This window comes from Pseudophryne corroboree, chromosome 4 (assembly GCF_028390025.1).
Source record: "Pseudophryne corroboree isolate aPseCor3 chromosome 4, aPseCor3.hap2, whole genome shotgun sequence".
In the NCBI taxonomy this organism is placed as follows: domain Eukaryota; kingdom Metazoa; phylum Chordata; class Amphibia; order Anura; family Myobatrachidae; genus Pseudophryne; species Pseudophryne corroboree.
This window is the reverse complement of record NC_086447.1, coordinates 179701309-179726556: the sequence shown is the minus strand read 5'-3', so window position 1 is coordinate 179726556 and position 25248 is coordinate 179701309. Positions and strand designations below refer to the sequence as shown.

Below are 25248 nucleotides of genomic sequence, written 5' to 3'. Positions count from 1 at the left end.
ACTTTGCAAAGGTGTTTGGACCCGACCAAGTAGCAGCTCGGCATAGTTGCAGTGCCGAGACTCCTCGGGCAGCCGCCCAAGACGAGCCCACCTTCCTACTGGAATGGGCCTTAACAGATTTTGGTAACGGCAATCCAGCCGTAGAATGCGCCTGCTGAATCGTGTTACAGATCCAGCGAGCAATAGTCTGCTTTGAAGCAGGGGCGCCAACCTTGTTGGCCGCATATAGGACAAACAGTGCTTCTGTTTTTCTGACTCTAGCCGTTCTGGCCACGTAAATTTTCAAAGCCCTGACTACATCAAGGGACTCGGAATCCTCCAAGTCTCGCGTAGCCACAGGCACCACAATAGGTTGGTTCATATGAAAAGATGACACCACCTTAGGCAAGAATTGAGGACGGGTCCGCAATTCCGCTCTATCCATATGGAAAACCAGATAGGGGCTTTTATGAGACAAAGCCGCCAATTCCGACACTCGCCTAGCCAAAGCCAAGGCTAATAACATGACCACCTTCCAAGTGAGATATTTTAACTCCACCGTTTGAAGCGGTTCAAACCAGTGTGACTTAAGGAAACTCAACACCACGTTAAGGTCCCACAGCGCCACCGGAGGTATAAAAGGAGGCTGAATATGCAGCACTCCCTTCACAAAAGTCTGTACTTCTGGGAGAGAAGCCAATTCTTTTTGAAAGAAAATGGATAAGGCCGAAATCTGAACCTTAATGGAGCCTAATTTTAGGCCCAAATTCACTCCAGTCTGTAGGAAGTGAAGGAAACGGCCCAGATGGAATTCTTCCGTAGGAGAATTCCTGGCCTCACACCAAGAAACATATTTTCACCATATACGGTGATAATGTTTAGCTGTCACGTCCTTCCTAGCCTTTATCAGCGTAGGAATGACCTCATCCGGAATGCCTTTTTCCGCTAGGATCCTGCGTTCAACCGCCATGCCGTCAAACGCAGCCGCGATAAGTCTTGGAACAGACAGGGCCCCTGTTGCAGCAGGTCCTGTCGTAGAGGAAGAGGCCACAGATCTTCTGTGAGCATTTCCAGCAGATCCGGAAACCAGGTCCTTCGTGGCCAATCTGGAACAATGAGAATTGTTCTCACTCCTCTTTTTCTTATTATTCTCAACACCTTTGGGTATGAGAGGAAGAGGAGGAAACACATAGACCGACTGGAACACCCACGGTGTCACTAGGGCGTCTACAGCTACCGCCTGAGGGTCTTTTGATCTGGCGCAATACCTCTGTAGCTTTTTGTTGAGGCGGGATGCCATCATGTCTATCTGGGGCAGTCCCCACTGACTTGCAATCTGTGCGAAGACTTCCTGATGAAGTCCCCACTCTCCTGGATGCAGGTCGTGTCTGCTGAGGAAGTCTGCTTCCCAGTTGTCCACTCCCGGAATGAACACTGCTGACAGTGCGCTTACATGATTTTCTGCCCAGCGAAGAATCCTGGCGGCTTCCGCCATTGCCACTCTGCTCCTTGTTCCGCCTTGGCGGTTTACATGAGCCACTGCGGTGATGTTGTCTGACTGGATCAGAACTGGTTGGTCGTGAAGTAAGGTCTCCGCTTGACGTAGGGCGTTGTATATGGCCCTCAGTTCCAGGATGTTGATGTGAAGACAAGTCTCTTGACTTGACCAAAGACCTTGGAAGTTTCTTCCCTGTGTGACTGCTCCCCAACCTCGGAGGCTCGCGTCCGTGGTCACCAGGATCCAGTCCTGAATGCCGAACCTGCGGCATTCTAGAAGGTGAGCACTCTGCAGCCACCACAGGAGAGATACCATGGCCCTGGGGGACAGGGTGATCAACTGATGAATTTGTAGATGTGACCCGGACCACTTGTCCAGTAGGTCCCATTGGAAAGTCCTCGCATGGAACCTGCTGAAGAGAATGGCTTCGTATGATGCCGCCATCATTCCCAGGACTCGAGTGCAGTGATGCACTGACACCTGTTTTGGCTTCAATAGGTTCCTGACCAGAGTCATGAGTTCCTGAGCTTTTTCTATCGGAAGATAAACTCTTTTCTGGTCTGTATCCAGAATCATGCCCAAGAAGGTCAGACGAGTCGTAGGAACCAACTGCGACTTCAGGATATTGAGAATCCAGCCGTGTTGCTGTAACACCTTCAGTGGAAGTGAGACGCTGTTCAGCAATTGCTCTCTTGATCTCGCTTTTATGAGGAGATTGTCCAAGTACGGGATAATTGTGACATCTTGCTCGCGCAGGAGCACCATCATTTCCGCCATCACCTTGGTGAAAATCCTCGGGGCCGTGGAAAGCCCAAACGGCAACGTCTGAAATTGGTAATGACATTCCTGTACCGCAAATCTCAGGTACGCCTGATGATGTGGATAAATGGGAACATGAAGGTATGCATCCTTTATGTCCAGAGATACCATAAAATCCCCCCCTTCCAGGCTGGCGATGACCGCTCTTAGCTATTCCATCTTGAACTTGAACCTTTTCAAGTATAGGTTCAGGGATTTTAAATTTAAAATGGGTCTGACCGAACCGTCCGGTTTCGGGACTACAAACAGGGCTGAGTAATATCCCCTCCCTTGTTGAAGCAGGGGAACTTTGACCACCACCTGTTGAAGATACAATTTGTGAATTGCATTTAACACTATCTCCCTTTCCGGGGGAAAAGCCGGTAGGGCCGATTTGAAAAACCATCGAGGAGGCACCTCTTCGAATTCCAGCTTGTAATCCTGGGAAACAATTTCTATTGCCCAGGGATCCACCTGTGAGTGAACCCAGATGTGGCTGAAAACTCGAAGACGTGCCCCCAATGGGGCGGACTCCTGTAGCGGAGCCCCAGCGTTATGCGGTGGATTTTGTAGAGGCCGGGTACGACTTCTGTTCCTGGGAACTAGCTGTGTTGTGCAGCTTTTTTCCTCTGCCCTTACCTCTGGCAAGAAAGGACGCACCTCGTATTTTCTTGTTTCTTTGTGATCGAAAGGACTGCATTTGATAATGTGGCGCTTTCTTAGGCTGTGAGGGAATATAAGGCAAAAAATTTGATTTACCAGCTGTAGCTGTGGAGACCAGGTCCGAGAGACCTTCCCCAAACAATTCCTCGCCCTTGTAAGGTAAAACTTCCATATGCCTCTTTGAGTCGGCATCACCTGTCCATTGCCGGGTCCATAAGACTCGTCTAGCAGAAATCGACATAGCGTTGATTCTAGAACCCAGTAGACTAATGTCTCTTTGAGCATCTCTCATATATAAGACAGCATCTTTTATATACCCTAGGGTCAATAAAATGGTATCCTTATCTAGGGTCTCAATTTCCGCTGATAAGGTATCTGTCCATGCTGCTACAGCGCTACAAACCCAGGCTGACGCAATCGCCGGTCTGAGTAAGGTACCAGAATGTGTGTAAATGGACTTCAAGGTAACCTCCTGCTTGCGGTCAGCAGGATCCCTGAGGGTAGCCGTATCTTGGGATGGCAGCGCTACCTTTTTGGATAAGCGTGTCAATGCTTTGTCTACCCTAGGGGAGGATTCCCACTGTATCCTGTCCGTTGGCGGGAAAGGATACGCCATAAGAATCCTTTTGGGAATCTGCAGTTTTTTGTCTGGAGATTCCCAAGCTTTTTCACATAATTCGTTCAACTCATGTGAGGGGGGAAAGGTTACCTCAGGTTTCTTTCCCTTGTACATGTGTACCCTCGTGTCAGGGACAGGGGGTTCCTCTGTGATATGCAAAACATCTTTTATTGCAATAATCATATATCGAATACATTTAGCCAATTTTGTCTGTAACTTTGCATCGTCGTAGTCGACACTGGAGTCAGAAGCCGTGTCGGTATCTGTGTCTACTATTTGGGATAGTGGGCGCTTTTGAGACCCCGAAGGTCCCTGCGACATAGGGACAGACATGGGTTGACTCCCTGGCTGTTCCCTAGCTACAGCTTTGTCTAATCTTTTATGCAATAAATTTACATTAGCATTTAAAACATTCCACATATCCATCCAGTCAGGTGTCGGCGTTGTCGACGGAGACACCACATCCATTTTCTCCTCCTCCCCCTGAAAGCCTTCTACCTCAGACATGTCAACACACGCGTACCGACACACCACACACTCAGGGAATCCTCTTATCTGAAGACAGTTCCCCCACAAGGCCCTTTGGAGAGACAGAGAGAGTATGCCAGCACACACCCAGCGCTATATGACCCAGGAAAAAACACTATATAAATATATGTTTACCCAGTAGCGCTGTTTGTACATATATATATATATATATATATATATATATATATATGCACCAAATTATGTGCCCTCTTTCACCGTGGAATAAGCAGGGGAGAGTCCGGGGAGCTTCCTCTCAGCGCTGTGCTGTGTAGAAAATGGCGCTGGTGAGTGCTGAGGGAGAAGCCCCGCCCCCTCGGCGGCGGGCTTCTGTCCCGCTCAAATATACTAAAAACTGGCGGGGGCTCTTTATATATACAGTGCCCAGCTGTATACATATATATATACATATATATATATATATTTATTTGCCAGAGAGAGGTTTATATGCTGCCCAGGGCGCCCCCCCTGCGCCCTGCACCCTTACAGTGACTGCCGTGTGTGAGGTGTATGGGAGCAATGGCGCACAGCTTCACCGCTGTGCATTACCTCAGTGAAGATCATGAAGTCTTCTGCCGCCTCTGAAGTCTTCTTTTCTTCTCATACTCACCCGGCTTCTACCTTCCGGCACTGTGAGGAGGACGGCGGCGCGGCTCTGGGACGGACGGCGAGGGTGAGACCTGCGTACCGATCCCTCTGGAGCTAATGATGTCCAGTAGCCTAAGAAGCAGAGCCTTGAAACTCACAGAAGTAGGTCTGCTTCTCTCTCCTCAGTCCCTCGATGCAGGGAGTCTGTTGCCAGCAGGCTCCCTGAAAATAAAAAACCTAACAATACTTTCTGACAGGAAACTCAGGAGAGCTCCCTGTAATGCACCCAGTCTCCTCTGGGCACAGTAGTAAACTGAGGTCTGGAGGAGGGGCATAGAGGGAGGAGCCAGTGCACACCCATACCTAAAGTCTTTCTTAAAGTGCCCATGTCTCCTGCGGAGCCCGTCTATCTCCATGGTCCTTACGGAGTCCCCAGCATCCTCTAGGACGTAAGAGAAATCCCCTTAAGCAACACAGTGTCACGCTCGGCGTAAGTTGGGGTTCCGACAACCGAGTTTTTGCTGTAGGGACAGCTACCTGTGAGGAGAGTAAACGAGGTGGCTGAATGTAATTCCTCCTCATGGGGTGGAAGCCAAACTAAATGATAACGTTGGCCGGAGGGCGTAAAGAAAAGGAGGACTTCATAGGAAGATAACTGTAGTTTTAATGAATAATCAGGCTGTACACGAATATTGGAGCAATTGAAGAAACTGGAAGAATTAGAGTCTATGGTTAAATGACTTGAAGAGTGAAGCTGAAGAACTCCAGTAAAGAAGAACTGAAGACTATGTTTTATAATTAAAAGACGAGGCTGAAGAACTTGGACTTTGAAGAAATAAAGACTGCTGAGGGAACCGCCGTTAGCACCTGGAGCTCCTCTACGACCTGGGACCCCGTGAGGTCTTCCACGAGTGGCAACGGACTTAGACAGCAGGACTGCAGCAGCGTTTAGGTAACTGATGGATGAGAGCAACCAGGACCAGGGAACCAGAAGTAACCTGGGAGCACAGAGCTGAAGAAACTTTCCCAAGGAGGTAACTTGAAGTACTGGCACTCTCCCTCTGAGCCAGCCCCCTTTTGTAAGGGGAGGATTGGCTGGACACAGATTGGGAACTTCATTGGTAATACTCTGGTCTCCAACATGGCTGCCCCCAGTACAGGAGACATACTTAGCTGTTAGCACACAGCTTTAGCTAGCTTCGGTCTCTGACACACTATACTGTGTCACCACTAGAGGACCTTACCGCAGCGATCTCCGCCGCAGCGCTCGGCTCTCCAGACCCTCGGCCCCCGGCCCTTGGCAGCCGCACATCCGTCCAGGAGGACCCGCTGCCAGCAGCTCCCTGCCGCCGCAGCCGCGCCAACCAGCGGGACGGTAACCCGTGGGAGCACCTGCCGGAGGTAAGGCTATGGAGCCTGACACACAGCTCATTATCTGTTCTTGAAAAAGGTCCAACAGGACCGAAACGTGTCGCACGGACTTGCTGTGTTTCCAGAAGTGGATCGGTGCAGGAGAGACTTGCCTTTGGGACTTTTTATGCCATCTGCACCGGTGCCGTGCTTCCAAGCCCGGGACCCTTTCTTTGCTTTTAAATTAAGCTTAGCCCACCGCACCCGCTAAAATTGGTGAGATATTTTGCACATCTAAACCCTGCACTGACACTTTAAGAATCTAAGGTGCTATTCTTTTATTATGTGGAATGTGTTTTTGTATGAAATAAGTGTTTGCATATGCACTTTATGTTTAAAAAAAATAAAATTGTAGTACCAGAAATATTTATAGTATCACTCTTTGATTGGGTTCACTACGATATGCCGGCAGTCGGGCTCCTGGCGTCCAGCATACCGGCGCCGGGAGCCCGACCGCTGGCTTACCGACAGTGTGGCGAGCGCAAATGAGCCCCTTGCGGGCTCGCTGCGCTCGCCACGCTACGGGCATGGTGGCGCGCTACTTGCGCCACGCTATTTTATTCTCCCTCCAGGGGGGTCGTGGACCCCCACGAGGAGTCAGTTATCTCAAATAATAACCTCCGGTTCCAGGCTATATTGCTCCAGGAAGACTATTTGACTATTAGCAAATCAATAATTGAGCTTTTAATATTCTGGTAAGAAAAGTGATAGATTTAGTGCCTTAATTAATAAATGCAACTAACCTATAGTTTGGAGTAGTAGGCTCTTTGCTATGGGCATGAATATGTTCCTCACATGAATATCATGTGTGAGTGTAGTGCTGGGTACACACTGGTAGATATATGGGGGTCATTCCGAGTTGTTCGCTCGCAAGCTGCTTTTAGCAGCTTTGCACACGCTAAGCCGCCGCCTACTGGGAGTGAATCTTAGCTTATCAAAATTGCGAACGAAAGATTAGCAGAATTGCGAATAGACACTTCTTTGCAGTTTCTGAGTAGCTTCAAACTTACTCGGCATCTGCGATCAGTTCAGTGCTTTTCGTTCCTGGTTTGATGTCACAAACACACCCAGCGTTCGCCCAGACACTCCCCCGTTTCTCCAGCCACTCCCGCGTTTTTCCCGGAAACGGTAGCGTTTTTTTCGCACACTCCCATAAAACGGCCTGTTTCCGCCCAGAAACACCCACTTCCTGTCAATCACACTCCGATCACCAGAACGAAGAAAAAACCTTGTAATGCCGTGAGTAAAATTCCTAACTGCATAGCAAATTTACTTGGCGCAGTCGCACTGCGGACATTGCGCATGCGCATTAGCGACTAATCGCTCCGTTGCGAAAAAAAAATACTGAGCGAACAACTCGGAATGACCCCCTATATTCAGATGTATTGATCTGCAGATATAGCTACAGACGGACTGGGCAGTGTGTTGTGCATACACACTGATTGATCCGTCGGGACTGACGTCACCTACTGGATGGCCATTTACATGCGCCCGCCCAGTTGAGCCGTCAATCACCACCGGCGTCTGCAGCAAGTGTACGAGCGGTCAGCTGACCACCCATACACTGATAATGTCGATATTATCTTAAACCATAAAGCTATACTTTTAAACACACTTTTACCATGGAGCCGCTGCGGCCGCTAGACTTAATACACACGCTACGTACTTTGTACGCTATTTGCGTACAGAGTCCCGTACCTTGTACGGGCTTAGCGTACAAACGCCGCGCTGGGGATACAAAGTACACACAGCGCGCACACACTCTTGGTATACTTTAAACCTTATTAGTAATGCAATGCAATGATATTATTACACTCTAAACCTTATGCAGCAAAGCGCTGCAATGATGTTACACCTTAAACCTTATGCAGTGCTGACGGTACAAAGTACCCGCAGCGCGTACACAACTTATCAATACACTTTTAAACCTTATACAGTTAGGTAATGTAATATGCTTTAAACCCTAGCAGGGAAAAGAGGACACAACACCGATTTGTAGTTAAACACTGGGCTCCGACACCTCAGCGTATATATCTGGAAGGGGATACCAATACAATTTATACACTACAATATACAACAGAGTAAATCGCTACAGTCAATGTACATACGTGAGAATATTCGCTTGCGCAACCTGGTCCAGTCCTCCGCTAATCAGGTAGATAGCGTTAAGAGTCTTCTGACTGGCCAGGCAGCAACAGGCTTTTTATACACTACTTCCAAAAGCAATACAATGGATACTGTAATCCCTTTGTCCATTGGACACAGAGATGCATCTTTACATTACAGGAGAGGTCATAGGTTGATTTTAAAAGGTGGGCGATGTCTTTCTCAACTGCTCTTGTGGGTGGTCTCCTCTGGATTCCCGCCGCATACATAATATACAGTAAATACAGTTTATATCTATATTCTACTTCTGCACATAACTATACGCAGGAACATGCGATCTTCCTCTAACCAACACTGGAATGTTACCCTTAAAATACCCTACAGCTGGATACTAGACATCACCTTATAACCTTAGTCTGTCCAGGGCCGGTTCAAGGGCGCTCTGCGCCCCGGGCAGGAAAAGGGGCGTGTCCTAATACAGGGGGCGTGGTCAGTTACGCCCCCTGTACATTGCTAGCGCCGCTTGAATGCTGAGCGGTGCGCGATGACGTCATCGCGCACCGCACAGCAAAAGGTCCTCTCCACGAAGGGAAACTAGACGCTATGCGTCTAGTTCCCTTCGTGGAGAGGACCTTTGCTGTGCGGTGCGCGATGACGTCATCGCGCACCGCACAGCAAAAGGTCCTCTCCACGAAGGGAAACTAGACGCTATGCGTCTAGTTCCCTTCGTGGAGAGGACCTTTGCTGTGCGGTGCGCGATGACGTCATCGCGCACCGCTCAGCAAAGTTACTCTCCACGAAGGGAAACTAGACGCATAGCGTCTAGTTCCCTTCACAGGAGGCGGACGCCAGCGGGCAGCGGACGGGGGACACAGCGGGCAGCAGTGGCGGATCTTGCCACGGTGCGGCGCCCTCCGGATGGCACCAGCGCCCTCCGGAAGGCGGCGCCCGGGCAAAAGTCCTGCTTGCCGGTGGCAAGATCCGCTACTGAGTCTGTCCCTTCCTATCATGCAAAGGCGAATCCCTTAGTCCTGGAATCATTTAAACTGTTGATACTTGCTGATGTGGTGCAGGGGGGCTATGTGTACAATGTGCACTATTTGGATTAAATATGTAATGTTCTGATTACCCTCTATGCGCTCACAAACTCCGCCGTAAATACCCATACCACGCGCAGGACCGCGGGAGCGATTCAACGCAAATTGCGGATATGTGCACTCACGGCGGAACAAGTGCACGCGCAGCGGGCATGTGTATGGGGTTAGTACGTGGTGTGTGTACTACAATATTTTTCGACTTTGACAACACACAGCATGGTGCGCCAATATATCGTTAGATATATTGGCCATTGGCTGTGCTACAGGGCCGGCGTGATACGTCTGTGAACAGTGGCGTTCACAGACATATCGCTTGTACACACTGCCCGACGGACCTGCAATATATTGGCCGTTAAATAGAACGTCCGATATATCGGCCAGTGTGTACCCAGCATTAGTTTTCCTCATGAATAGATACAATTTTATCAATCCTATGTCTTCAACATTGTAGCTAAATTAGTCTGTGTGGGAGCTCAGATTGTTATTATAGGCTGTAGCATTATTCACTTCTCTGCTATCTAGCTGAATCACCTGATATAACTGGTGTAGTCATATAGTGATTGTATGGTAGCTATCATGCTGTTCATACAAGCACAAACTGGTTATTCCATATTTTAAAAGTGCAGGTAACTTATTCTTAATGGAATAGTTCTTACTGTGGTTATTAGCCATCATACAGTAACACATTTAGTTGATACTGAAGTGCACTCCGGTATAATTACAGCTGCTGGGATTCCGTCAGATGGGATGCCACCGTCGGTATACTGACAGCCGACATCCCGTCTGCCGGTAAAATGTATGTTTCCCAGTCTAACATCCGCCTGCTACAATCATGGCTTTGTGAGGGTGGCACACACTGACTGGTGATATATCAATATGCTATAAAACTCTATTTTAAGGATTACCTTGTATAGGAGATGCCTGCTACAATCAGTGGGGCACTGATATATAATCAATACAGTGGGGTGTAATAATAAATATGATAAGAGATGGGGGACCTGCTAGGCTGCTACAATCAGTAAAGGGGGAGAGGCTGCGGCATATGTGTGCCCTATATAAATAACTGGTAATAAATAATAAATACACTAGTACCGTATATACTCGAGTATAAGCCGAGTTTTTCAGCACATTTTTTGTGCTGAAAAAGCCCCCCTCGGCTTATACTCGAGTGATGCTCCGTCACTGATCTCTGCTGCCTGAGAAGGAGGGACACAGAGGGCACAGTGCGCGCCTTTCCTGTGTCCCTTCTGCGTCTCCGGCAGGTCTATTAAATGAAGTACCCGTTCGTGAGCTCTGATTGGCTCACGAACCGGCACTTCATTTAACAGACCCGCTGAAGACGCAGGAGGGACACAGGAGAGGCGTGCGCTGTGCCCTCCGTGTCCTTCCTTCACAAAACATCGGGGGAGCGGGGAGGGGAAGTTATACCTGGCACTTGGGGGAGCATATTTGGCACTTGGGGGGGCATATGTGGCACTGAGGGGGCATATGTGGCACTGTGGGGGAAAGTGTGTACCTGGCACTGTGGGGGAATATCTGGCACTGGGAGCACGGCCCTAGCAACAAGCCTGAAACCCAGCATTTCCCACCCTAGGCTTATACTCGAGTCAATAAATGTTCCCAGTTTTTTGTGGTAAAATTAGGTGCCTCGGCTTATATTCGGGTCGACTTATACTCGAGTAGGCCGTCTGCTATAATTGGTGGTGGGGTGGGGCGCACTGAGGATTGTTTGAGGAAGGGGGTCCCAGATCAGCGTTTTGCTTCAGGCCCCATGAGGTTTACGCCGCTTCTGTACCTCTCACTGTCATTATATGAGCCCCAGTATGATGATAAGAAAAGAATACATTCCCATTCCCAGTGACGAATACATCCACCGAGGTTACTGGCAGTGCTGGACAACCAGTGGTGACTGTATGTGAGTACAGCACCCGGGGCACACGCTGCCAGGGCAGGTGCGGGGTGTATAATGCGGGCACAGACTTCTCCATCTGATTGCACTGTGACAGACGTGACACGGTGACGGCTCTGGAACAGTTAATAAGTTTCTATGGTAACAGCGCACGTGACTGGGTTTGGAGAGGCGCGCCAGACTTTCCGTGTGGTCACGCCCAGGGGGCGGGGTATACGTTTGGACATCCGCCCACTTTCTGGAAACGCCGGGACAATAGAGGGGAGTTAATGGGAGGAGAAAGGAATGCGGGATAACTGGGCGGAATCTGTCGGCAGGGGGTGGGGTTACCAGGGATAACGGGGAGGGAGCATCCGCTGTACCGAGGGGAGCTGCGGCCGGGGCGCGCACTTCGCAGTCGGGTGAGAGGATCCTGTGCGCGGAGTCGCGGGAGAGATGTGGCAGCCGGCGAGCGAGAGACTGCAGGTAGGTGCGGGCGGGAGTGAGAGACCGGTGCCCGTGAGAGAGACTTCGTGCCAGTGATAGCACTACTGCCCGGGGCCCAGTGCTGAGGGGCGGCAGGCGGGATGTGATAGCGCTGCGGGAGTCCCGGTGCCTGTGGGCATGTCTGGGGAGGGCATGGGGTGTGCTACTATGTGTGGTATTGTTGGGCATTTGTGTCTGGTCTCTGGTGTCATGAAAGAAAGGGGTATTACTGCTAGACAGGGGCGCGGGCAACGGGCATAAGAGGGTGGCTGCGGAGCACAGGGGGCAATGAAAGAAAAGGAGGGTGACTGGTGGGCTCAGTGGGCATCACAAGAAAAGGTGGATGATTGCCGGGCATAGGGGCATTGGAAGAAAAAGGAGGCTGACTGGTGGGCCCAGTGGGCGACACAAGAAAGTGAGAACCGCAACAGAGGGAAAGGTGGATGACTGCCGGGGGAAGAAGAGAAAGAGACGAGACAGGAGGGTGATGTTGGGCACAGGAGGCAGTGGAAGGAAAGGAGGATGACTGCTGGGTATAAGGGGTATTGGAAGTCAGGGAGGATGATGGCTGCTGGGCAATGAAAGGGAGGTAGAGTGACTGCCTGGCACAGGGTGCAATAACTGGAGAGAATATAACGGCAGGGCATAAGCAATAAAAGGGAGGGAGGAGGATAATGGCTGGGCACACACAGGGTGCAACAAATGGTGGAGGGAGGATGGCTGCTGGGCACAGGGGGCAACAAATTCCATTGTAAAGCGCAACGGAATTTGCTGCGCTATGTAAGAAACTGTAAATAACTGGGGATGGAGGATGCTGGGCTCATGGGGCAAAGGAAGGAGGTGAAATTGACTTATAGATACAGGGAAATGGAAGGAAGGGGGGATGACTTGTGGGCCAAAGGGGGAGGTTACTGCTGGGCAGTGGGTTCAAAGGATGAAGGAGATTGCCTGCTACAAAGAAGTGCTATAGAAGAAAGTACCTGGGCAGAGGATAGGTAGTCGTTTAATTTATTTATTGTATAGTTTTCAGATGTTAAAACAAAAAAGTGTTTTATTGATTGATCTGCCTAAATAGCTGGATAACTGATGCTTATTCCAATATGTCTACTGCAATCATTTGACATTCAGGGTGTTGATTTGGTGACAGTGGCAGTATTTGGCATGGCATTCATATGTCAGCAGTACTATTTTACCCTAAACCTTATGGTGTAATGGTTAGCATTACTGCCTAACAGCACTGAGGTCATGGGTTTGATCCCTCCATGGCTCTAAAGGTGGGTACACACTAACAGATATATCTGCAGATCAATTGATCTGCAGATGTATCTATGGACGGATCGAGCAGTGTGTTCAGCATACACACTGCTCGATCCGTCGGGGACTGACGTCATGAACTGGGCGGGCGTGTACAAACTGGGTGGGCGTGTACACACGCCCGCCCAGTTCACCTATCAATCCCCGCTGGCCGCCGCAACATGTGTACAGGCGGTCGGCCGACCGCCCCGTACACACACAGCGACGCGCCAATATATCGGTAGATATATTGGCTGTCGGCTGTGCTGCGCGGCCGACGCGATACGTCTGTGAACGACGGAGTTCACAGACGTATCGGCCGTACACACTGGCCGACGGTCCCGCAATATATCGGCCGTTCAGGAGAACGGCCGATATATCGACCAGTGTGTACGGGCCTTAACTGTGTGGCGTTTGTATATTCTCCCCGTACGCGCATGGGTTTTCTCCAGTACTCGGGTTTCCTCCCACAATCAAAAAATATACTGGTAGGATAATTGAATCCCAGCAAAAAAAAAAAAAAAAAATGAACCCTAGCGTGAATGTGTCTACGTGTACATGTGATAGGAAATATAGACTGTAAGCTCCACTGACGTGAATGGCCAAATATTCTTTGTAAGGCGCTGCGGAATATGTGTTTGCTATATGAATAACTGGTAGTAGTAATAATAATATGATGTTCATAATGTCAGTATGCATGCTGTCAACATCCTGAATGCCTACATAGCTCTGGAGGGATATGATGGTATAACTTTTTATGACAGTACAGGATAAATCCCAGCTGCCATGACCACTAAAATGAAACAAATAAATGATACTCATTTTGTTTGCTCGGCCCTGGCAGGTACTGGATGTGCCAGTTACAGATTTTAATGGTCCCAAGATTTGCAGTTTACAAAATGCGTAGCCCCGCTCTGTGAACTGGTATTATTCCTAGTGTTCATTCTAGCACCCTGCACCTGTCACAACCGATGCAATTCCTCTTTCCTGCCTAGGGTGTCGCTCTCTGCTTTGATGCTTCTAGCACACGCTGGTCAGTATCTCAGCAATGAGATACAGACCAGAGTGGGCTAGAAGCACCAGAGCAGAGAGCGACACCCCAGGCAGGAAAGAGGAATTGCATTGGTTGTGACAGGTGCAGGGTGCTAGATTTAACACTAATTCATACTGTCAAAGCTGCTCTCGCTGCAAACATGGGTGATGTCACACCTTTTTCTAGGTGACAGGAGGTGGAGGTTGTAATAGCATTTCACTATGCCCAACACATTGCCTGAAAGATCCAAGATGCAGAGAATCTGGTACACTGGGGTAGAAAGCATTCAGTGGAGAGTCGTCTGCTAATGTATTTATCTCAGAAGGACACGTGATCTGTTGCGTTTTGTCTTTTGGTAGGTGCATGGGCTGGTGTATTGCATTTCTGTGTTGTCAGTGTACGCAGACTGGCTTGATTTTTCTCTCCTCCTGTAGGGGTGCGTGGGCTGGTGTGGAGTGAGAACACAGACAGGTTTTTAAGTGCTTTGAGGGGGCACCCGCTGGCATGTAATCACTGCCAAAGTACATGGCTCCTACCACTAAAATATTTTGTGTGGCTCACAAGTTTTTATTTCAATATTGCTGGCTCCTACCTTTACATTACATTTGTCCACATCTGAATTAATGGTCTTTATAATATTACAGAAGGATGTATACTGTGCTTTGTGCACATAATCACTTGCACATGGTTTACTGACTGTATACTCTAAATGGCATCCTGCTGTGGTTCTTTAGTAGGCATTGAACCCCAGAACAGCCTTAAGTAATATCTGTTTAATTGTAACCTGTTATCAAAAGGTTTTGGGATGTGTTCATGAATGTAGCCTGTTTACAAAATGAGATTTGATTGAAAGGCCATATCGCTTCCATTATCGCTGGCGACTAGTCGTTGGGTTGTTTCCTGACCACTTTACCACAGAAATGATCGGGTTTTAATTGAATTTTCAGGAATCTTTTTGGGGCAAAACACTGTAATCCTAGACCATTTGGCTTATATTTTATTTTGTGGTGGTTTTAGCCAGTATTATTCCTTGTTAGCTGATTATAAATGAACTAAGGGGGTCATTCCAAGTTGATCGCTCGCTGCCGATTTTCGCAGTGCAGCGATCAGGTGAAAAAAACGGCATTTCTCTAACGTCCTAGTGGATGCTGGGAACTCCGTAAGGACCATGGGGAATAGCGGGCTCCGAAGGAGGCTGGGCACTCTAGAAAGATCTTAGACTACCTGGTGTGCACTGGCTCCTCCCACTATGACCCTCCTCCAAGCCCCAGTTAGATTTCGTGCCCGGCCGAGGTTGGATGCACACTAGGGGCTCTCCTGAGCTCTTAGAAAGTTATAGTCTTAGAATTTGTTATTTTCAGTGAGACCTGCTGGCAACAGGCTCACTGCAGCGAGGGACTAAGGGGAGAAGAAGCGAACTCGCCTGCTTGCAGCCGGATTGGGCTTCTTAGGCTACTGGACACCATTAGCTCCAGAGGGATCGACCGCAGGCCCAGCCTTGATGTTCGGTCCCGGAGCCGCGCCGCCGTCCCCCTTACAGAGCCAGAAGCAAGAAGATGGTCCGGAAAATCGGCGGCATGAAGACTCTGTCTTCACCAAGGTAGCGCACAGCACTGCAGCTGTGCGCCATTGCTCCTCTCACACACTTCACACTCCGGTCACTGAGGGTGCAGGGCGCTGGGGGGGGCGCCCTGAGGCAGCAATAAAAACACCTTGGCTGGCTAAAATACCTCAATATATGGCCCCAGGGGCTATCTATGAGGTAAATACCCCTGCCAGAATTCCATAAAAAACGGGAGAATAGGCTGCGAAAAAGGGGCGGAGCCTATCTCCTCAGCACACTGGCGCCATTTTTCCCTCACAGCTCGGCTGGAGGGAAGCTCCCTGGCTCTTCCCTGCACAGTAAGAGGGAAAAGAGAGGGGGGGCATTAAATTTGGCACTGTATACAGTATATTATATAAAAGCTATTAGGGACATAACTCAGTTAGTCCCTGTATATATATATATATATATATAGCGCTCTGGTGTGTGCTGGCATACTCTTACTCTGTCCCCCCAAAGGGCTTTTGTGGGTCCTGTCCTCGTTTAGAGCATTCCCTGTGTGTCTGCGGTGTGTCGGTACGGCTGTGTCGACATGTTGAATGAGGAGGCTTATATGGTGACAGAACAGAGGCCGATATATGTGATGTCGCCCCCTGTGGGGCCGACACCAGAGTGGATGGATAGGTGAAAGGTATTAACCGACAGTGTCAACTCCTTACATAAAAGGGTGGATGACGTAACAGCTGTGGGACAGCCGGCTTCGCAGCCCGCGCCTGCCCAGGCGTCTCAAAGGCCATCAGGGGCTCAAAAACGCCCGCTCTCTCAGATGGCAGACACAGATGTCGACACGGAGTCTGACTCCAGTGTCGACAAGGTGGAGACATATACACAATCCACTAGGAACATCCGTGACGTGATCCCGGCAATAAAAAATGTGTTATACATTTCTGACTTTAACCCAAGCACCTCTAAAAATGGGTTTTAGGTTTGGGGAGAAAAAACAGGCAGTGTTTTGTCCCCCATCAGATGAATAAATGAAGTGTGTGAAAGCGTGGGTTCCCCCGTTAAGAAACTGGTAATTTATAAAAAGTTACTGATGGCGTACCCTTTCCCGCCAGGTGGATAAGTTACGCTGGGAGATATCCCCTAGGGTGGATAAGGCGCTCACACGTTTGTCAAAAAAGGTGGCACTGCCGTCTTAGGATACGGCCACTTTAATAGGTACCTGTTGATAAAAAACAGGAGGCTATCCTGAAGTCTGTATTTACACACTCAGGTACTAGACTGAGACCTGCAGATAGTGCTGCTGCAGCGTGGTCGGTGACCCTGTCAAACAGGGATACTAGTTGGCAAACATAAAAACATATTAAAGACGTCGTCTTATATATGGGGGATGCACAGAGGGATATTTTGCCGGCTGGCATCCAAAATAAATGTAATGTCCATTCTGTCAGGAGGGTATTAGAGACCTGTCACTGGACAGGTGATGCTGACTTAAAAAGCGCATAGAGAGCCTTATAAGGGTGAGGAATTATTTGGGGATGGTCTCTGGGACCTCGTATCCACAGCAACTGCTGGGAAGAAATAATTTTACCTCAGGTTTCCTCACAGACAAAGGTACAGTCCTTTCGGCTTCAGAAAAGCAAGCGGGTCAAATGGCGCTTCCTTTCTGTACAGAGACAAGGGTAGAGGGAAAAAAGCTGCACCAGTCAGCCTGTTCCCAGAATCAAGATTCTTCCCCCGCCTCCTGTGAGGCCACACCATGACGCGGGTGCTCCACAGGTGTAGCCAGGTACGGTGGGGGGCCGTCTCAAAAATTTCAGCAATTAGTGGGCTCGCTCACAGGTGGATCCCTGTTTCTTTCAAGTAGTATTTCAGGGGTACAAGCTGGAATTCGAGATGTCTCCCCCCAGCCGTTTCCTAAAATATGCCTTGCTGACAACTCCCTCAGGCAGGGAGGCTGTGCTAGAGGCAATTAATAAGCGGTATTCCCAGCAGGTAATACTCAAGGTGCCCCTACTTCAACAAGGACGGGGTTACTATTCCACACGGGTTGGGGTACCGAAACCGCATGGTTCGGTGTGACCCATTTTATATTTAAAATCCTTGAACACAAAAATTCAAGTTCAAGATGGAATCGCTCAGGGCGGTTATTCCAAGCCTGGACGAGGGGGATTACATGGTATCCTGGGACATCAAGGATGCTTACCTGCATGTCCCCATTTACCATCCTCGCCAGGAGTACCTCAGATTTGTGGTACAGGATTACCATTACCAAGTCCAGACACTGCCGTTTGGACTGTACATGGCACCGAGGGTGTTTTATCAAGGTAATGGCCGAAATGTTGATACTCCTTCAAAAAAAGGGAGTTGTAATTATCCCGTACTTGGACAATCTCGTTATAAGGGCGAAGTCCAAGGAGCAGTTGGTAGTCGGGGTAGCACTATTTTGGAAAGTGCTACAACAGCATGGTTGGATTCTAAACAGTCCAAAGTCACAGCTGGTTCCTATGACACGTCTACTGTTCCTGGGGATGGTTCTGGACATAAACCAGAAATAGTGTTTCTCCCGGAGGAGAAAGCCAAGGAGTTGTCATCTCTAGTCAGAGACCTCCTGAAGCCAAAATAGGTAGCGGTGCATCATTGCACGCGAGTCCTGGGAAAAATGGTAGCTTCCTACGAAGCAATCCCATTAGGCAGGTTCCATACAATAACTTTTCAGAGGGACCTGTTGGACAAGTGGTCTGGATCGCATCTTCCGATGCATAGGCTGATAACCCTGTCTCCAAGGACCAGGGTATCTCTACTGTGGTGGCTGCAGAGGGCCCATCTTCAAGAGGGCCGCAGGTTCGGCATACAGGACTAGGTCCTAGTGACCATGGATTCCAGCCTTTGAGGCTGGGAGGCAGTCACACAGGGAAGAAATTTCCAGGGACTTTGGTCAAGTCAGGTTATTTCCCTACACATAAATATTCTGGACCTGAGGGCCATTTACAATGCCCTGAGGCCGGCAAGGCCTCTGCTTCAAAACCAGCCGGTACTGATCCAATCAGACAACATCACGGCAGTCGCCCATGTAAACCAACAGGGCGGCACAAGAAGCAGGATGGCGATGGCAGAAGCCACAATGATTCTCAGATAGGCGGAAAATCATGTGTTAGCACTGTCAGCAGTGTTCATTCCCGGAGTGGACAACTGGGAAGCAGATCTTCTCAACAGACACGACCTCCACCCGGGAGAATGGGGACTTCCTCCAGAAGTCTTCCAATAGGATTGTACACCATTGGGAAAGGCCACAGGTGGACATGATGGCGTCCCGCCTCAACAAAAAGCTATAAAAGATATTGCACCGGGTCAAGGGACCCTCAGGCGATAGCTATGGACGCTCTGGTAACACCGTGGGTGTACCAGTCGGTTTATGTGTTCTCCCCTCTGCCTCTCATACCAAAGGTACTGAGAATAATAAGAAGGCGAGGAGTAAGAACGATACTCGTGGATGGCCAAGAAGAGCTTGGTACCCAGAACTTCAAGAATTTATATCAGAGGACCCATGGCCTCTGCCACTCAGACAGGACCTGCGGCAGCAGGGGCCCTGTCTGTTCCAAGACTTACCGCAGCTGCGTTTGTCGGCATGGCGGTTGAACGCCGGATCCTGAAGGAAAAGGGCATTCCGGAGGAAGTCATTCCTACGCTTACTAAAGCCAGGAAAGAGGTTACAGCAACTCATTATCACCGCATATGGCGAAAATATGTTGCATGGTGTGAGGCCGAAAGGGCCCCAACAGAGGAATTTCAACTAGGTCGATTTCTGCATTTCCTGCAAGCAGGAGTGACTATGGGCCTTAAATTGGGTTCCATTAAGGTACAGATCTCGGCTCTGTCGATTTTTCTTTCAAAAAGAACTAGCTTCAGTACCTGAAGTTCAGACATTTATAAAAGGAGTGCTGCAGAGTCAGCCCCCGTTTGTGCCTCCTGTGGCACCTTGGGATCTCAACGTGGTGTTGAGTTTCTTAAAATCACATTGGTTTGAACCACTAAAAACCGTGGATCTGAAATATCTCACGTGGAAGGTGGTTATGTTATTGGCCTTGGCTTCTGCCAGGCGAGTATCAAAGTTGGCGGCTTTGTCTTGTAAAAGCCCTTTATTTGATTTTCCATATGGATAGGGCAGAATTGAGGACTCGTCCCCAGTTTCTCCCAAAGGTGGTGTCAGCGTTTCACCTGAACCAGCCTATTGTGGTGCCTAGGCTACTATGGACTTGGAGGACTCCAAGTTGCTAGACGTTGTCAGGGCACTGAAAATATATGTTTCCAGAACGGCTAGAGTCAGAAAATCTGACTCGCTGTTTATCCTATATGCACCTAACAAGCTGGGTGCTCCTGCTTCTAAGCAGACTATTGCTCGTTGGATTTGTAGTACAATTCAGCTTGCACATACTGTGGCAGGCCTGCCACAGCCAAAATCTGTCAATGCCCATTCCACAAGGAAGGTGGGCTCATCTTGGGCGGCTGCCCGAGAGGTCTCGGCTTTACAACTTTGCCGAGCAGCTACTTGGTCAGGGGCAAACACGTTTGCAAAATTCTACAAATTTGATACCCTGGCTGAGGAGGACCTGGAGTTCTCTCATTCAGTGCTGCAGAGTCATCCGCACTCTCCCGCCCGTTTGGGAGCTTTGGTATAATCCCCATGGTCCTTACGGAGTTCCCAGCATCCACTAGGACGTTAGAGAAAATAAGAATTTACTCACCGGTAATTCTATTTCTCGTAGTCCGTAGTGGATGCTGGGCGCCCATCCCAAGTGCGGTTTATCTGCAATACTTGTACATAGTTATGGTTAACTAAATCGGGTTATTGTTGAGCCATCTGTTGAGAGGCTCTATTGTTTCATACTGTTAACTGTGTTTCATATCACGAGTTGTACGGTGTGATTGGTGTGGCTGGTATGAGTCTTACCCGGGATTCAAAATCCTTCCTTATTGTGTACGCTCGTCCGGGCACAGTACCTAACTGAGGCTTGGAGGAGGGTCATAGTGGGAGGAGCCAGTGCACACCAGGTAGTCTAAGATCTTTCTAGAGTGCCCAGCCTCCTTCGGAGCCCGCTATTCCCCATGGTCCTTACGGAGTTCCCAGCATCCACTACGGACTACGAGAAATAGAATTACCGGTGAGTAAATTCTTATTTTCTGCGCATGCGTATGGGCCGCAATGCGCACACGCGTTGTACGGGTACAAAGCCCGTTGTGGTTGTGCTCAGGTTGTAGCAAAGTTTTCAGTCGCACTGACGGCCGCAAGAATATTGACAGGAAGGGGGCGTTTCTGGGTGTCAACTGACCATTTTCAGGGAGTGTTTGCAAAATCGCAGGCGTGTCTGAAAAAATGCAGGCGTGGCTGGGCTTTCGCTGGGCGGGTGTATGATGTCAAATCCAGACACGAATAGGCTGAAGTGATAGCAAGCGCTGAGTAGGTTCAGAGCTACTCTGAAATTGAGCAAACTGTTTTTGCAGAGCTCAGCTGCACAAGCGTTCGCATTTTTGCTAAGCTAAAATACACTCCCCAGTGGGCGGCGGCATAGCGTTTGCACGGCTGCTAAAACTAGCGAGCGATCAACTCTGAATGATGCCCTAAGGCGCTCATTCCGAGTTGATCGCTCGCTAGCTACTTTTTGCAGCCATGCAAACGCATAGTCGCCGTCCACAGGGGAGTGTATTTTTGCTTTGCAAATGTTCGAATGCGTGTGCAGCCGAGTGGGACGAAAACGTTTTTTTCCAGTTTCTGAGTAGCTCTGGACTTACTCAGCCCTTGCGATCACTTCAGTCTTTTTGGTCCCGGAATTGACGTCAGACACCCGCCCTGGACACGCCTGAATTTTTCCAAACACACCCAGAAAACTGTCAGTTGACACCCACAAACACCCTCTTCCTGTCAATCTTCTTGCGATCGGCTGTGCGAATAGATTCTTCGTTAAATCCATCGCCCAGCACTGATTCGCTTTGTACCCGTATGACATGCCTGCGCATTGCGGTGCATGCGCAGTAGTAACCTGTTCGCTGGGCTGCGAAAAACGGCAGCGAGCGATCAACTCGGAATGACCCCCCCTAGTACTGTTCTATTGAAGTTGCGTAATATGTTGTAGTGATACGACTGTAAAGGGGTGTATATGCTAAGCTGCTCGCATCCTTAGCAATAGCATTGCACCCTCCTCCTGCATTTGTTATAGCAATAATGCGATCACAGTCCTATGGGGCCGGGTGACGGGGGGGGGGGGGGGGGGGAGAGTGAAGTTTTGTAGATTTTTGAACGGTTTACGTATTAGAAATATCCTATAATGTTCTCTCTCCCTCCTTTTACGCCAAGTTGTACATATTAAGGTTCTTCAGCTTTCCCTGGTTATATTTGTGATTAGACCACCCACCATTTCAGTAGCTCTGGGGTTATGTCCTCCAGTCTCTGCTGTTAGGTCTTCTTCCTATGCAACTTCGTGCCTGAATCAGAGGTGTACGAAGTGTCCATGTTTGACCCAGTGAAGCGATTTTTGCCACTGTGCATGCATGAAAGCCGCACTGCACATGCGCAGTGATAGATTAGCGATAACGCACGTACAGAGGATTTATCACAAACTGCATGACAAGTAGTCAGCACTTGGGGGAGGAAAAACGCTAGCATGTTTTGACCGTTTCCTGGGTGTGCTGTAGTGATTCTCTGTCAATCTGTAGTGCTGCTGTAGAGTCCCCGGCATCTTATGAGAGAGATTCTGTGAGACTGTATAGACTTACGCTAGTCATACATTAACTTTCCTCCAAGTCTCCAAACCTTCATCCATCTAACTTGTCTGTCCAACTAAAACAGTGCTCCACACATCTAACCAACTTTTCAGCAGACCAGCCAACTTCTCTCCAACTTGTGATGTCACAGAAGTAGCCGGACAGTGCCTGCCTACTTTTGCATGTTTTGAATGGTTATTTAAAAATGTAAAAGGAGTAGTGCGCGCCAAAGGCATGCACCCCCAGAAAAGGGGCGTTGTCTTGCAGGGAAGTGGCATGGCCACTCAATAGTACCCCCAATTAAAATGATATTGCACAGTAGTGCAACCTTATTCACATTACGCCATGCAGTAGAGCCACGTATTCACATTATATCACACAGTGGAGCCCCTTATTCATATTAGAAGAGGGTGGTGGGGGATGTTAGGCCAGAGAGAGAGGACAGGAGGTGTTGGGTGATGTTAGGGCACAAAAGTCAGGATGAAGTGGGTAAGCACCTGGGGATTGGGGGAGGGGGAGCAGAGACTAAGCTGCTGTTGGGGTGTGCAACTCACTCACCATTGAATGATTTTTCCAGTGTATGCAGTCTGCGTTGCCCAGAACTAACTCCTACAGTGCAGTAGAATCAGGCTGATCAGGGCCGGAGCTGACGACACACACCCATCCTGAAAACGCTTGGCAATGCCTGCGTTTTTCCGAAAACTCCCAGAAAATGGGCAGTTACCACCCTCAAAAGTCTGCTTCCTGTCAATCAAACTGCGTTTGCCTAGCGATCAAAAATAGACGCTGATTTCTTTCGCAGTTTGGCCTCGCGCGTGCGCATTACAATATGTACGCATCTGAAGTCTATCGATAATTGGCTGCCTTGCGATTTTGCACAACAGCGATCAGGTCTGAATTAGGCCCTTAGTCACCACAGGTGGGGTGCGGTGGTGTCGCAATCATGGGGGGGGGGGGGGGGGGAGTGAATATGGGTGGGGTGCCGCAACGTGTGTGTGTGTGTGGGGGGGGGGGGGGGGGTGCGGCATGGGGAGAATGGTGGGGTGCGCCTGCTGGGGGTCCCGGTGTGACGGGCAGCCCGGCAGCAGTGATGTACTGGCGTAGCTGCCCCTGGTCCTCCTCCCGCTCCGCTGCCACTGCTGGGGGTCCTGGTGTGACAGGGGCAGCTCGACAGCAGTGATGAACTGCCGCTAATCCTCCTCCCGGCTCCTGCTCCACAGTGCTTCCCAGCAGGCAGTGATGGTGACAGAAGCAGACGGACACTGCCGGCCAGTGTCCCCCTGCTTATCGTTCAGTTGGAGGGAAAGTTCCCCCTACACTTGAACGATTAGTTGGGATTACTTTTCTCCCTCTTGGGGGTCCACGACCCCCCCCCCCCCCCCCCCCCATCCCGGGGGGAGAATAAATAGCGTAGCACGCCACCGTGCCCGTAGCGTGGCAAGCGCAGCGAGCCCGCAAGGGGCTCATTTGCGCTCGCCCGGCGGTCGGGATCCTGGCGCCAGTATGCTGACCGCCGGGAGCCCAGCCGCCGGCTTACCTTACTACACCCGTTACTGTCTGTAATACAATAATTAAATGTCTGTCCGCTAGGGTTTAACTTTTTATATCCCCTGACATTTGTAAGTAGCTTTCTGTCTGACCAGGGTTAGGAGCTCCTAATTTTCAGTCTGTCTCACTGGTTTCCCTTCTTGCTCTTTTTTTTTTTTTTTTTTTTTTTTTTCCCCTCTGGAATTTAAAAATGTATAATAAAAAAAAGTTTCAGTTCAGTGTTGTCAGAGTTTTTAAAATGGCCATTAATAATTAATTTCAAGGTCTGGTAACTCTTAGTAGTCTTGCAGAGGGAAACTGTGGTTCAGATGAAATGGCCCTAAGGACAGGATGTGTGTGCAGGAGTGTCCATGTATACTGTATAGGCCAGCGCAGTCCATTAATACACATAAGCATTGCTCCCTTTTCTAATGGTTTCAGATCCCCCTACATCAGTCTGGACTGAATAGTCAAAGCAAAGCATATTTGCAGGGGGTGACTATCGTGGGCTAGCATCTGATTTTCTTGTGAAGGGGGGGGGGGGGGGGGAGTGGTGTATGTAAATATAGCTAGATGTATAGATTAGTATTTCCCAACCTATGTCCTCATGGCACACTAGCAGTCCAGGTGTTAGTGATATCCATGCTTGAGCACAGATGGTTAAATCAAAATAACTGAGGTACTAATTAAGTCACCTGTGCCCAAGTATGGATATCCTTAAAAAGTGGACTGCTAGTGTGCCTTGAGGACTGTGGTTGGGAATCCCTGCTATAGATGGATAATGGATATCTAAAGTTCAAGGTGGTATCTTTTTTTATATTTTTATTTTATTTATTTTTCTTCCACTCTGATTTTGCTTAATGTTTTAGATTTTTATGTTCTGTTCACACTTTAGCGTATGTCGCATCTACTCCGTGTTTTATATAACCTGCCCTTTACAGACCTCCTCCACTTGTATACTATGGTTAATTAACATTTTTATTTTTTTTAATGGTTCTTAAATGACAGTGATAAATTACAGTTGAATAAACTGGGGATCTAGAAGTCTTGGATAATTGAGATATGTGGTGAGGGTCTACACTTATAACGTGAAACAGACAGATTAATCTGACCATGGCCCTCATTCTGAGTTGATCGCTCGCTAGCTGCTTTTAGCAGCAATGCAAACGCTAAGCTGCCGCCCTCTGGGAGTGTATCTTAGCATAGCAGAAGTGTGAACGAAAGGATAGCAGTTTTGCTGTTAAATATTTTCATGCCGTTTCTGAGTAGCTCCAGACCTACTCCTACCTTGCGATCACTGCAGACAGTTTGGTTCCTGCTTTGACGTCACAAACACGCCCTGCGTTCGGCCAGCCACTCCCCCGTTTCCCCAGGCACGCCTGCGTTTTCACCTGACACGCCTGCGTTTTTTAGCACACTCCCGGAAAACGCTC

General features: G+C 49.1%; 1 protein-coding gene across 3 annotated transcripts in view; it reads left to right on the top strand.

Moving 5' to 3' along the window:
- Positions 1-25248, top strand: part of PID1 (phosphotyrosine interaction domain containing 1) — a 185440-nt gene that overhangs the window by 38412 nt on the left and 121780 nt on the right. Inside the window, exon 1 of one of the 3 annotated variants that reach the window (XM_063915603.1) lies at positions 11510-11657. The exons of 1 other annotated variant lie outside the window; for it this stretch is intronic. In XM_063915603.1, coding sequence (XP_063771673.1) covers positions 11628-11657 — 30 coding nt within the window. In that variant the 5' untranslated portion in view covers positions 11510-11627. Of the gene's footprint in view, positions 1-11509; positions 11658-11686; positions 12653-25248 lie in introns of those variants that run through there. One more of the 3 variants, XM_063915604.1, reaches the window with a different exon arrangement.